At 40.6% G+C, this 14,403-nt stretch overlaps 1 protein-coding gene across 10 annotated transcripts in view; it reads left to right on the top strand.

Moving 5' to 3' along the window:
* NEK1 (NIMA related kinase 1) overlaps nt 1-14,403 on the top strand; it is a 224,060-nt gene that overhangs the window by 149,634 nt on the left and 60,023 nt on the right. For all 10 annotated transcript variants that reach the window (XM_036855394.1, XM_036855395.1, XM_036855392.1 and 7 more), the window contains 3 exons: nt 6,795-6,926; nt 8,784-8,849; nt 8,933-9,161. In XM_036855394.1, the coding sequence (XP_036711289.1) occupies nt 6,795-6,926; nt 8,784-8,849; nt 8,933-9,161 (427 nt within the window). The remainder of the gene's footprint in view (nt 1-6,794; nt 6,927-8,783; nt 8,850-8,932; nt 9,162-14,403) is intronic.

Raw genomic sequence — 14,403 nt, 5'->3', positions numbered from 1 at the left:
AGGAGACCTGGGTCTAGTCTCAGCTCTGCCAGATAATTAACCTGCTTGGGGGACTGCCTTAATGTTTGGGGGCCTTTATTGCCTCATCCATCTCTAATGTTGTTGTGTCTCAATGTTGCCTCGAAAAATAACCTTCACAGTGTAAGTACTTAGGTCCAGTTTAATCTACAAGAGTGGATAAAAGTTATTTTACCAAGTAATTGTTTGAACAGGAAGTCTAATTTAGCACAAGCTAGATGTATTATAGGGCTTATATGTCTATACCTACTCTAACTCAGGAGTGGCTCACATGGTATTTCAGGCTGGGCTTAGCATTATTCCGCTCCCGGAAATGTTCATTAAAGGTTTGATTGTATGTTTGTTGATGCATTTTTACCCAGTAAGACCACATATTTTTCATTGTATTCTCAAGAGTATCCTTTATCTAACAAACAGTAAAAATCACTGCCTTAATTATTCTGATTCTTTGGCATGTATACCCAATTTTATAAATTTTTCTTTTTGGCACACTTAATGGTAAAAATTGTAGTACTAAATAGGACTTTAGAATGGAGAATGATTTTCATGTGTGATGATAGAGTTTTCCCACCCAAATAATAGTGTTGGTTTTCCCAGCCAGCGTATATGCTCATATGGTGAGTAAAACATATAAGGAAGATAGGTTCAGTTTTTTAAAACGGTAGCAATGTATTTAGTAATCTAAAATTCAGTGAAAAATAGAATTAGGGAAATTCAGAGACTATATTTTGAGTATGAGTTTCTTCTTAATTGCGTTGGACTCTTTCTTGTGTATTTCATTTGTGTTCTGTCTTTGTCGTGTTCTTTAGACCTGCCACATAGGCCTATAAAGCCTCCACCAGGGTGGACACACTTACCCTTCTGGCTACCTTGGCATGTTCTTATTCTTAGACATACTTACAAATGCATTATAGTAGTACTAGTTCAGAAAAAAAATTCAGATACAAACACTTTTATATTTTTGGTACTTCAAAGACAAGGTTTTGAGAAGTTAAATATGAATTTGCTAAAATTTGGCCAAGATGTATCTTTAGGCTACATAAAATTATGTGTGAAGTTGCTCTGTACTCAAAATATTAAATCAGGGCATTTAATAATATTTTTCTAATATACATTAAAATCTTACTAGTCATTCAGCATATAGAGATGAAATAGTATTTGTATTTATACTTCAAGAGTAGCTAAACTTATAATTCCATGTATTTATAAACCTGGCCTCAGTATTTGGTGAAATTTTTAGTTTTGTCATTAGGTGGCATTGCTGGTTAATTTTTCAGCAAATAGTAAAACTGACAGATAAAATAGGAGGAGTTTTACAGTGATAATTAAAAATCTTTTGGGGAAATATAAGCAGTATGGGAAAGTCTTGAATTTATTAACCTGATGATAAAATAGCTAGGGAAAAAAATCTTCTAAAGCAATTTGTTTCTTAAACCTGACTTATGAAACTTTCAGGTCAATGTTTTATTCCTATTGCAATTTTTTTTTTAAACTTTGAATTTTGAAGAACTGTTAGAATGAAGTAGGTATTCTAGACATAACCAGGTGATCAATTTGTAACAAAATTGGGTTATTTGTTTTTTGTTTTGAAGTTTTATGGTTTTTTCTTCTATGAAACTTTGTTTTGTTTTCTTAATTTAATTAATTTTTGTGTTGTTTTACCATATTCAGTCATCTTTCTGAACTAAAAGCTCGATCTAATGTTTTCTCTTTTGACAAATTTAAAGATACATTATTATCTTCTATCTCAAGGTCTGGTTAATACTGAATAACATTAACGTTTCTGGCTAAAAATAATATATCCATGATGTTTACACAGAAGGCCCAAGTTCTCCTGTGCTAGTAAGTTACTGATGTAACTTAGTAAGTTACCTTGGCTTATAAAGGTGTTGCCACGTCTCAGTAGTTACCCTGAATTACCCTTAATTTTTCAATAACTGAATTAGTTTTGTTATGAAGTATTTCTAAGAGTAAATTGGGTGTTCTGTTTGCTTTTTTGTTCTTTGGTTTAGATTTCATATATCTTTCTTTGCTTGTTTGTTATCTCAGGTTCTTTTGGTATGTTTAGCTTAGCTGACCCGGGGAGAGACTAGTACATGTTTGATTATAGAACATAAGCATTTCCTGAAGGCTGCAGACGATCCTTCTTATAAAGGTGACAATGACTTTCTCACACAGTGGATCAGATATCTTAGAGACTCTGTCTGTACCGGTCGTTAGCCATATGTATGGCAGCCAGACAGATGTTAATATACTACGGAGTAGAATTTCAATAGTCATGTGTGAAACTTTTTCTTCATTAAAATGCCTTTTGTTGATTAAAAGAAAAGATTTCCTTTCAAAGATGAGTAGCGTGCAGAGAACTTAACAGAAATCTCCCATGTCGTAGCCCAGTCCTGCTGGACTGGATTTGATTGTCATTGGTCTCAGGCCCTGTTTAACTCATAGCACTTTATCAATAAGCAGATTTTTTTTTCTGTTACTTTAGGTTTCTTTTAAGGTTGAGACTAATATAGGAATGTCTGTAATATATTTTACAACTTAAGACTATAAGGTCAAAATAAAGGGTTTTCAATCCCTTTATATGTGACTTTTGCCATTAACTAAGGACAAATTTGCTAAGTATTCCATAGAGGTTTTTAAATTCTTCTTAGGTCACATATCTCCAGTTTCAGAGAGTTGTGCCAGTGCCTTGTTTAAATTATATAAGAATTATGTGTGTGTGTGGATAAACATTAAAAAGAACTATAGATAAATGAAGTGCAATTAGCCAGAGCAGGGGTATATGGGTGAATTTTTTTTTCTTTTATTAAGAGTTTCCTTAATGTTATTATTCTAGGCAGCTGACCAGTGATTTTGGGAATGACTTTTGAGATAGTCTCTATAAGCATCAATGAAAATTGTATCAGAGGCTGAGAAGGGAGGTTGGTGCTATTCTTACTTCAGTGAAATTGGTTAAATTCATATTATCACTCTTGTGTATTCATACAATTAAATTACTCTATTGATCACTTTTTTATCTTAGATTTTTAAAAATTTGTAATGTAAGGTATTTGTCTTTCAGGTTTCTGCTTCCTATTGACTTCTATAAAACCTTTGCATACGGTGCTAACACTTTCACTTCTGATTCTGCACTGATGGGAGGGTTTTGCTCTGTGCTGTACTCTAGAGATCAGAAACTTGCTTTGTGTAAATGTCTTCATCTCGTCAGGGACTGAAACCGGATTCTGAGTGTTTAAGGCAAATAACCCTATTTAATGGAAACTATATAAATGTTTGCTGAACTATAATAATTACTACTATTTATTAGGCACACAGCTGTGCGCTTTACACATTTAATCCAGTGAGTACCGCATTCCCAATTTAGAGAGATTTGAGGTCCAGAGAGGCTAAGAAACACTGAGGGCAGGTGCGCCAGAGCTGTGGGCCCCTCCTACCTGTGTGCACTTGCGGGGCTGTGTGCGGGGCTGTCCGACCTCACGCTCTTTCCCTGGTCTGGAGTTCCTTCCTCCCCAGAGTATTGAGCATGCATCTGCCCACTTTATTTCACTGCAGCATGCTGATTGATTCATGTGTTCCCTGTTCTCTTCTAGTTTATAATCCTTTCAGAGAAAACACTTTGTCATCATTTTGGTTTTTCCTCCTTTTTTTTTTTTTTTTGAAAATTGCTTACTGCAATTAGTTCTGATCTATAATATATTGGGTTTTTTCCTAACTTGACTGAGCTGTAACCCTCAAATAATTCTCAAATTCTCCCATCAGTAATTACTGATTTAAATAAAATGGCAGAGTTTGCACACCCAGATTAATTTGTTTCCTTCAAAATAATCATCTAGGGAAGTAACATACTTGTCCTAAAAATGCTGCTATTTGATCAGAACCAATTGGAGTATGTTTATATTTCCTCAGAATTTATACTTTTTTGAATATACTCTATGGTAATAAGACAATCAAAGTTTTAAAACATTTCTATATAATTTTTCAGGGAGATAATACTCAGTTTTGTGAGCTCTAGATTTTTTTTTAAGTTATTTATAATAACATTAAATATCAGTATACTTCAACAGTGCTGAACTGTGGGATTAAAGCAATGTTTCCATCTTCCTCTTCTTTTTTTAATAAGGACTTTATTTTCTTTGGAGCATTTGCAGGTTCACCGCAGAATTGAAAGGACAGTGAAGAGATTTCCCATGTACCCCCTTGTCCCCCACATGCATACCCCATTATCAACATCCCCCACTAGATGTTACATTTGTTACAGTGGATGGACCTGCATGGACACACCCTCACCGAAAGTTCATAGCTTACAGTACGGTTCACTGTTGGTGTTGTGCCTTCTGTGGTTTGGACAAATGTGTAATGACATGTATCCATCATTATAGCATTATATATGGTGTCTTCAGGCCCTGCAAGCCCTCTGCTCTGCCTGCTCATCCCTCCCACCACCCCCACTCCCTCACCAGCCCCTGCGACCACTGATCTCTTTACTGTCTCTGTAGTTTTGCCTTTTTCAGAATGTCATATGGCTAGAAACTTAAAGGATGTAGCCTTTTCAGACTGACTTCTCTAGCTTAGGAATATGCATTTAGGGTTCCTCCTTGTGTTTGCATGGCTAGATACCTCATTTCTTTTTAGCACTGAATACTCTTCCATGTATGTACTGGTTTTTTAACCCATTCATCTTGGTTGCTTCCAAGTTTTGGCAGTTACAAATAAAACTTCTATAAACATCTGTGTGCAAGTTTCTGTGTAGACATAAGATTCCAGCTCATCTGAGTATATGCCAAGGAGCCCAATTGTGATTGTATGGTGTAAGAGTATATTTAGTTGTGTAAGAAACCACCAAACTGTCTTCCAGAGGGGCTGTGCCATTTTGCGTTCCCACCCATGCGGACTGAGAGTTCCTGTTGCTCCACATCGTTCAGCAGCATTTGTTGTTGTCACTGCTGTGGGTTTTAGCCGCCATAGTAGGTGTGCAGTGGTGTTACCTTGTTTTAATTTGCAGTTCCGTAACGGCATACGATGGGGAACATCTTTTCATAGGCTTCATTGCTTTCTGTATCTTCTTTGGTGAGGTGTCTGTTCAGATCTTTTGCCCTTTTTTTTTTTTAATTTATTTTATTTATTTATGTTCGGCTGTGTTGGGTTTTTGTTACTATGCGTGGGCTTTCTCTAGTTGTGGCGAGCGGGGGCTACTCTTCGTTGCAGTGCACGGGCTTCTCATTGCGGTGGCTGCTCTTGTTGCCGAGCATGGGCTCTAGGCGCGCGGGCTTCAGTAGTTGTGGCACGTGGGCTCAGTAGTTGTTTGCTCATTTTTTAATTGAGTTGTTTTCATATTTTTGAGTTTTAAGAGTTTTTTGTGTATTTTGATTAACAGTCCTTTGTTTTTATTTCTTTTGTAAATATGCTCTCCCAGTCTGTGGCTTGTCTTCTCATTCTTTTGACAATGCCTTTCACAGAGCAGAAGTTTTTAATATTGATGAAACCAGCTTATTAATTCTCTTTCATGGTTGTGCCTTTGGTGTTGTATCTAAAAAGTCATTGCCAAACCCAGGGTCACCTGGATTTTCTCCTATGTTATATTCTAGGAGTTTTATACTTTTGAGTTTTACATGTAGGTCTGTAATCAATTGTGAGTTAATATTTGTGAAAGGTGTAAGGTTGTTTGTTTGTTTGTTTGCCTGTGGGTGTCCAGTTATTCCAGCACCATTTGTTGCCAAGAAGATTGTCCTTTCTCCATTGAATTGCCTTTGCTCCTTTGTTAAATGTTAGTTGACTCTATTTCTGGGCTCTCTGTTCTGTTCCATTGATTTGTTTGCTGTACTTTCATTAGTATCACACTATCTTGATTGCTGTAGCTTCTAGTAAGTCTTGAAGTCAGGTAGTATCATTCCTCCAACTTAGTTCTTCTCCTTCAATAGTGTGTTAGCTATTTCCATCTCCGTTTGAGCAAAATAGATACTGGTGTAAAATGAAAGTACAGAAAACTAAATATTAGAATTGGATTACTATCTTATGCTTAGAAGATGCTCAATAAATATTGCATTTGAAATATTGGTATTTACTCAACAGAAATTCTTGTTTACTGGTTTGAAGAAGAGATAGAAGTTGGGAGTGACTTGCTGCCATGTTCCTGTGAGCATACTGCGAAATGCCATTTCCTTATATTTACCGAAAGTTCAGAACATTATTTCACATTGTTTACAGAGTCTAAATGTCAAGATAAAAGCAAAAACATATATGAATATAACAAATGGTATCTTTAGTGAAGTAAATCTTATTTCCTGTACTTTTCAATTCTTTCTTTCTTATTTATGTTGACAATTTTATAATCAGGGCTCTCACGTTGGGTGATTGATATTCAAACTTTAAGATGGTGCCAAACTTGTAGAATTTTCAGAAGCGTTCCTTTTTGAAGTATAAGATGAGTAAATAATCTTTTTTTCTTCTCGCCAAATTTTATAATGGGTTAAAATTAGAGTAAGAGGACTAATGTTTAATCTTTTGGAAGGCTGTTTGTGAAACACTGTTAATGCGATGGAAAGGAGTTATTTAGTACTACGTGGCGCATGATTAGGTTTACATGTGAGGCCGGAGATGCTTCTCTGTGTTGGCTGATCTTTCCCCAGCACCTAGCACATTGCCTTGCGCAACAAAACTTGAGGAATGAAAAAAACTCCCTGTGGTTAGAGTGTATAGACAGTGACCTTATATACACCGTTTTATCTCTTCATGCAAATATAAATTCCCCAATGTACTTACATTCTTTGTTACAGTTGGTGGCCAAAGGAATAAAGAACTCTGATGTGTCTCCACCTTCAGGACAGCAGGAAACAGGTGGCTCTCCATCAAAGCAACAGATGAGACCTGTTATTTCTGTGACTTCTGCTTTGAAAGAAGTGGGTATGGTAAGTTTCGTAAAATCTAGAACTCCTCCAAGTCAAAAGATTATTAAAAGGATTAAATTTAATGAAGTTACATTAATTCCTAATGTCCCATTAGGTTTTTCTAGGGAAAAAATTACTTCTTAAGATTTTCATGTGTTGTTTACTCTGAATATTGGAACCTCACTGGTCTTAGGTTTTATATCTAAGACCACCTGGTAGGTAAGAATATATTGAAATGATTCTCTTTTTTACTTTAAAAGACTATTGGACAAAAAAATATATAGAAATGTATGAAAAACAATGCAGAAAACATTTTTATACCCTAGCACTCACAATTAGCAAGGGTTCACTTTTTTAAAAAATAATGTCTCTCTGGTACTTACTTAACTCTGGGAATAGTGTCCAGGACGTGTACATGTATTTACAACTTTTTGGCATAGCAGATGTTAGAGGACTCAGCATAATTGCCCTTAATTCATCAATTATTTCTTTAACCTTCTACTTTTGAATCTATCATGTCATATGGATAGTAAAACAGAGAACTGTGGGCAAGTAGAAAGTTTAAACTTGGAAGTATGTTTCGGGCATCTCTCTGAAATGTGAAAAACTCTGTTCTGAGGTTCAGGGAAAGGGGCTCATGGTGTGGAATTTCAGCCTAGAGCTCCATAGGCAGAGGGAAGAGTCCTGAGTCATATTACACATTACCCTGATTCTGTCCTTTCCTGGTCATTGAAGTCTGTGCCTTTTATTTGTTGAATTTCACGAAGTTTTTGCAGACAGCACTGACGTTATTGGCACACCAGTCTTTTACAGCCTTTGTGTTTATCTTGAAAATAAGATTGAGTGGGAAATACCAGCCTTGGTCACCCTCAAGGACTTGATATAGGAAGCCACTGTTGCTCAAGCAGGTGTAGTCTCTCTTCTCTCTGGTAACGAGTGTGTGCTGCGTTGTTCACTCCAACTTCAGATGCCCCTGTGCGGGCCCTTCCCGGTCCCCAGTCTCACATCCCACGTAGCTGCTCACCTCTCTGGTCGTAGCGACTGCTAATGCCTGCCACTTTACTGGGTAAAATGCTCTTTGTCTGTTTTACATGTATTACTTTAAAACTGACTACTATTTAATAATATTTGAGGTAATCCATGTAACTAAATGGTTTTTCTTTATGTGTCTTCTTGCTAAATATCACTTCCTGAAAACTTTGAGAACCGCTTTTCCTTGCCCTGAGTCTTCCAGATACCTTTGCTTTCGCAGTTTTCATAACTACTAATTTCTTCTTTTCATATATTTACAAATTCTAGATCGTCTAGATTACTCTGATTATACTAAACAAAAAACAAAATTTATTTTATCTTTAGTACCAAGGACTCAGAACTCTTTATTTTTACTCTTTGCTTAGGGAGAAAAGCCAGTTCTCAATTATGTTTAGTAAGTAGTATGGCTTAATAAGAATATATGTACCTGAAACATAAAGACAGCTTCAAAATAACACAGCCTGTCTTGAATTATTCATCCATCAAAACTTCCCTAGCTCTGAGTATATGAATTAATTTTTAAAATTTCTACAGTAAATGTAAAATTACCAAGAATCAGGTGCCAAAGAGGAAGAGAATATAGTTAAATATGTGATCAAACAATCCAAAAATATGACAAATAATTGAGAACTGGCTCTTCTAGTATATATTACATCTATTAAATGATAATATGTAACTATTTCTCATTGCTGATAATGAAGAAAGCTGTGTTAACATTTTACAGGAATAAAAAATTCACAAGGAGCATGAAATGTTAATGAAAACAAAAAGTAAAAATATCAAAAATTTTAAGGTGGACTTTTAAAATAACATTATTTCTTACTCTGTAACTATCTGTGTTTAAAGGACAGAAGTTTGACTGATGCCCAAGAAACCTCAGAAGAAATGCAGAAGGCTAACAGTGCTATTTCGGTAGGTACAATTTTCAAATTTTCTCTCTCAATCATTTTACTTAATAGTATACCTATTAAAATACAACATTTTAACTGTTTCAGAGTAAGCGCGAAATACTACGTAGATTAAATCAAAATCTTAAAGCTCAAGAAGATGAAAACGGAAAGCAGAGTCACTCTGAAACCGGTGCAGTAATTGTTCACGAAGACGCCAAAGAGCAGGAAAAAGAAAAATCGGTTTCGTCGGATCGCAAGAAATGGGAGGCTGGAGGCCACCTGGTGATTCCCATGGATGAACTGGCACCGGACGCGTCCTTCTCTGTGACCGAAAGTGCGTATGAGCGCACTCGTGTCCTGCCTGGTGCGGCCTGGCGCGCTTAGAGGGGCTGAGAGAGGCTGGAAGGGTTTCTGTAATGGGTGCAACGTGGCGAAGACGATTCAGCTTTCACGTGGCACGGGTTTTTCACAACAGTCTGTAGCGTGAGAGCGGGAACTAGCGGCGCACGTTTAAATTGTGTTACTGCACTTTAGGCCTTTCTCCCACGTTAGAGTCACCTATTAGCAGGGGTAGTTCTTGGTGAGAATCAGAGTAGTGAACTTCAGCAAAGACTCAGAAGGGCCCGTCGGCATTGAGCAGGGGTGTCGAGAGGGTCTCACGCAGTGACCCCTTTGCTCAGCGATGATTCCTGAGCCACTGCCCGTTTCTCGCATGGTTCCTGGCTCTGGAGGTGCAGCAGGGAACCAACAGACACACATGCTCGCAGGAGGCTCACTTTCTAAAGGGCCGGTCTGCCCATCAGCTAAGTAAGTGCAGTTCTACGTGAGTTTTCTGATGGACCGCTTTGGTAGAATTCTTTCTGGAGTTGGAGGAGAGTCCACAGGCTCCACAGCAAGCAGTTCTGTATTGAGTCCCACTACCTGCCACACACACTGCTGAGCAGTGAGGACACCACAGTGGTTGAGACAGAGCCCCTCCCTGAGAGCAGAGTGCGAGTCAGGGCATTGGTCAGTCGCCAGGAGGTGGTTTCTGGATGGCATGGCGTGCTGAGGGGTGAGACGCGTGAGCTGCCCTGAGCCCAGGACGTGGGGGAGAGCCTGGGACCCTGGGGAGCTGATGCAGCTAGCACGGACGCGAAGGTGAGAATCCCCGAATCCTCCGGGGAGGGAGGGGTGAGCGGGCCCAGAGCACGGAGAAGCCGCAGCTGGAGCGGACCATGCCTGCAGCAGGCTCTGTCTGCGGCCAGGTAGGAAATAGCTTAGGCTTCGCAGGCCGCAGGGACTGTGCTGCCACTTCTCCACTCCGACACCGCTGCGCAGGAGCAGCAGCAGGCACTGTGCAAAGGTACTCGTGGGGCCGTGTTTCCAGTATGGTGTTTTTTTTTTTAGGGACACTGACATTGTAATTTCATAAAATTGTCTTTATATCTTCTTTCTTCTCTCCAACTTCCTCTTTCTCCTTTGCTGTCTAGAGTGCTCGTGATTGCTTCCTGGGGCGTTTTTGTAACACCTGCTTTAAAATCCTTGTTGGATCATTCTCGCATGTGTGTTACATTGCTGTCGGCAGCTAGTAGCCACCTCCCGAGAGAGTTAAGGTTTCCCTGGTTCTTCTTATGCTGAGTAATTTTGACTTATGCCCTAGACATTCTGAACACCTCTTGCAAGGCTCTGGTCTTGTCTCCATCTGACGGAGAACATGGGCAGTTTTGCAGTCGGCCCAGTTAGCGTCAGGGCCTGAGCTCCCACCTGCCTTCTGTGGCCTGTGCTCTCAGGGTCGGCTCCTGTTTCAGAGCCTGGCCGTGCCTCTTGACCTGTCCGGCTGTGTACCACGTGGCGGCTGGTCTGGGACCTGGGTGGTCCTCGGTTTGCTGGCTCAGTTTTCAGTCTTTGATACGCAGCACAGGATCAGATCCACGTGTGCACAGGAGGTGAGCGCAGGTAATAGCAGGCAACTTCAGGGGGTTGCCTTCTGGAGCTCCTTTGTCTGCACTGTCTCCCTGGTGTTTTCTGTCTCTGGTCCTCTGGTCAGAAAGCTGAGGCTCTGGTTACCTCACTCTGCCCTGTGCTTGGAGCAGGGTGGCCAAGAGCTGGAGGAAACAGCCGCGCCGTCTGGGCACCACGTCTCCACCAAACAGGACAGAAGCGTCCTCTCCCCAGCTTTACGGGCTCTGGGTTCTGATTACCCGTGGCAGCGCGTGGGGGCTGGAAAGGAGGCGGCGGAGGGAGGAGAGAGAGATCCTCACCCTCTCCCTCTCTCCAGGCATCAGGGTTCCCCGGCCCGGCCCTTGGGACAGAGTGGAAGGCCCCTCCTCGAGCTTCCTCTGTCCGCAGCCCAGTGCCCTCCCGTGGGTTCCTGACTGGGGAAAACGGGAGGGGGATGGAGTGTACCGCCTGCCGGGGGTGCTTTGAGTTCCTGTCTTCTCCGCTCATCCGGCTGCTGGCTGCTGCTCGGCGTCCTCGTGCAGCTGCTCCTGCGCGGGCCCTGGTCCTTAGAGCTGTGTCAGTGGGGGGCACGGCTGACGCGCGCTTATTCCTCCATCTTCCCAGGAGTCGGAACTCTCGTCATCCTTTAGACGTGTAAACACTACGAAAAGAAGCGTTTATTATACTTATCCATGTAGTTACCATTTCTGCTGTTCTTAATTTCTTTGTTTAGATTTATGTATCCATGGTATCATCTTCCTTCTTTTAACATTTCTTGCAATGCAGGTGATAGATTCTTTCAACTTTTGTATATTGAAGAGGATTTTTACTTAATTTTATACCTTATTTTTAAATTAATAGAGTTAATTATATAATTTTATAAGGTATAATTTAAATTTTTTTAAATTTAAAAATTGTATACCTTAATTTTTAAAAGCTGTCTTCTCTGGGTATAGAGTTCTAGGTTGGCAGTGTCATCTTTGAGTGCTTTAACGATGTTGCTCTGTCGTCCTTTTACTCGCGTTGTTCCCGACAAGAAATCAGATTTACCTTTGTTCCTCTCTCCATAACATGCTGTTGTCCTCTGACTGCTTTTAAGACTTGTGTTTATCACTGGTTTTGAGCAGTTTGACTGTGAAGTGCCTTACCATAGTTTTCTTCATGTTTCTTTTCCTTGGGGTTCACTGAGCATCTTGGGTCTGTGGTTTATCATTTTCATCAGATTGGAAACGTCTTTTCCAATATTTCTTCAGGTATTTTCCTGTGCTGCCTCCCCGTCCTCTCGGGGCTGCAACCTCACGTGTATCAAGTTGTCCCATAGTTCACTGATGTGCTTTTCATTGTTTAAGATTCTCTTTTTTCCTGTGCCTTTCATTCTGGAGAGTTTCAGATTCACTTATTTTTTTCTGCATTGCCTAATCTAGTGTTAATCCCATCCAATGTATTTTTCATCTCAGATATTGTGTGTTTCATCTCTAGAAGTTCGATTTGGGTTTAAGTATCTGCCATGTCTGTACTTAACGTTTTGATCATATGGAATACAGTTATAAAAACTTTATTAGTGTGCTTGTGTGAGAATACTAATGTCTGTCTCCATTCTGAGTCCATTTTCATTGGTTAATTTTCCTCCTTATTATGGGTCATATTCTTCTGCTTCTTTGCATGATTGGCAATTTTTGATTGGATGCCAGACATTGTGAATTTTACCTGGATGGGTGCTAGGTTTTTTTGTGTTTCTGTAATTATTCTGGAGCTTTGTTCTGGAATGCAGTTAAGTTAGTTGGGCTCAGTTTGATTCGTTTATGTCTGTTTTTAAGATTTGTTAGGTGAGATCAGGGCCGCATTTAACTAGAGTGCAGATTCTTCCTAGCACAGAGGGAAAGCCCTTCTGAGTGTCCAGTTCACCACGAATTATGATATTTTCCAGTCTGGCTGTGGGGAACAAGCAGTGTTTCACGTCCTGTATTCCCTGTAGTCTCTCGCGTGGTTCTTTTCCTACCTGAGGTCATTTCTTCACACATTTGCTCCCTTCAGTGGTCTGCTGAATACTCAAGGCTACCTTCTGGAAGTCTCTGGACTTCTCTTTCTTCTGCCTTAGTCTCCCAAGGGTCGGTCCTAGCTCTGTCGCCAGAACTCAGGGAATCTGCTGGGCTCTGCCTGGGTCCCCCTCCTGAGCTGCAGCTGGAAACTCCCAAGGCAGCAGGAGGGGCCGTCACAGGAGTTGTCTTGTTTGTTTCTCTTCTCCCAGGATCCATGTTCTTACCTCTTATCTTACTTCTTGTCCAGTGTCTTGAGACTGATGTTTTATATATTTTGTCCAGTTGTTTTGGTTATCCAGGCAATAGCATAACTCTGGTCACCCTGTTCTATCTTACTGGGAGTGGACGTACTTGAGACCAGTTTTTAGAGGCTGTTGCACTCATCTAGACAAAAACTGAAGACCTTAACTGAGAGATAATAAAATCAGACATATGTAAGAGATTCTCGAGGACAGACTTGTAAGGGCTTCAAGGGAAACTCTTCTACAAGTTTGTCAGGGCAAGAACTTTGAAAAGCAGATGAGGAAGCATCAGAGTTAGGAAAACTGAGAGTGTGGTATGGATTTACAAGAAAAAGAGACAGCAAGACGAGGGCTAGAATATCTGCACTGAGTTTGTCGGTAGAGGCATGGTGACCTTGATGAAAGCAGCGTCGCTAGAAGGCTGGGGGCAGAAATAGAATCCAGGGATTAAGAAGCGCATGGCAGCTGAGGAAGGAGCCTCTTCCAGAAGCTAAGCTGTGAGGAGAAGAGAGATGAGGGTGGTGCCGGGTGCTGGAACCTTACGGAAAAGAGCCTTGAGGATAAAAGTGCATCCCCGCACCCATTTTAGTACTTGCCTGACCTCTGTCGCGGTGCACATGGGAACCCAGCGTCCCTTCCGGTGCCTGCGCTGGCGCCCCGTGGCCCCACTGCCTCTCGCTCTGCCCCTTCTGCCTTCGTGAGGCTCCCTTCCCACCGCTGGCGCCCAGCCGCTCTTTCTACTTCACGGCCCTCCTCCCCTCTCCTCTTTCCCAAGCCCTTTGCACGGCGGGCTCCTTTCCTTCATTCGGACCCTGTTGTTCCACTGCCCCCATTTCTGAAGCCCTCCTTGTAGCAGAGCTCTTCACAGTATTGTCTGTGTACAGCCGGCTGCTGGCTCTGCACCTTCCCCCCACCCGCTTCACCCCGTTTTCCACCCTCCCCCTTTAGATTGCTTTGGCACGTTTATCCAACACCACGTGGCTGTAAGCTTTGGGTCGGTTCTGGGTTCTTTACCCTTCTTAACTATCCTTTTAAAAATTGTTCCTTATTGGTAATCATTTTCCCTGAACAAAACTGAAATTACCAGCTAATCTGCAGATATTTACTTTCATGGACTAGTACACAAAAATTTGTATTAACATGTATTTGGTCACCTTTGAAAGTTTATATGACTTACACTCCATAATAATATCCTGTCTGTTACTGCTAGGTGCCTATATGCTTCATGTATTATTATCAAATGTTCTAAAGACTCAAACTTCAGTAGGTCCTTTTCTGGTTTTTGCTTTGCTAAATTTTAGTAAAAAGGTTTACCCCAAATTATTATTGTCAAAAAGGAAGTGTCAGTTGTCTACTTACGATAAATAAGGTA

The sequence above is a fragment of the Balaenoptera musculus genome, chromosome 6 (assembly GCF_009873245.2).
Source record: "Balaenoptera musculus isolate JJ_BM4_2016_0621 chromosome 6, mBalMus1.pri.v3, whole genome shotgun sequence".
In the NCBI taxonomy this organism is placed as follows: domain Eukaryota; kingdom Metazoa; phylum Chordata; class Mammalia; order Artiodactyla; family Balaenopteridae; genus Balaenoptera; species Balaenoptera musculus.
Note: the sequence above shows the minus strand (reverse complement) of the source record. Positions and strands in the feature narration are given on the sequence as shown.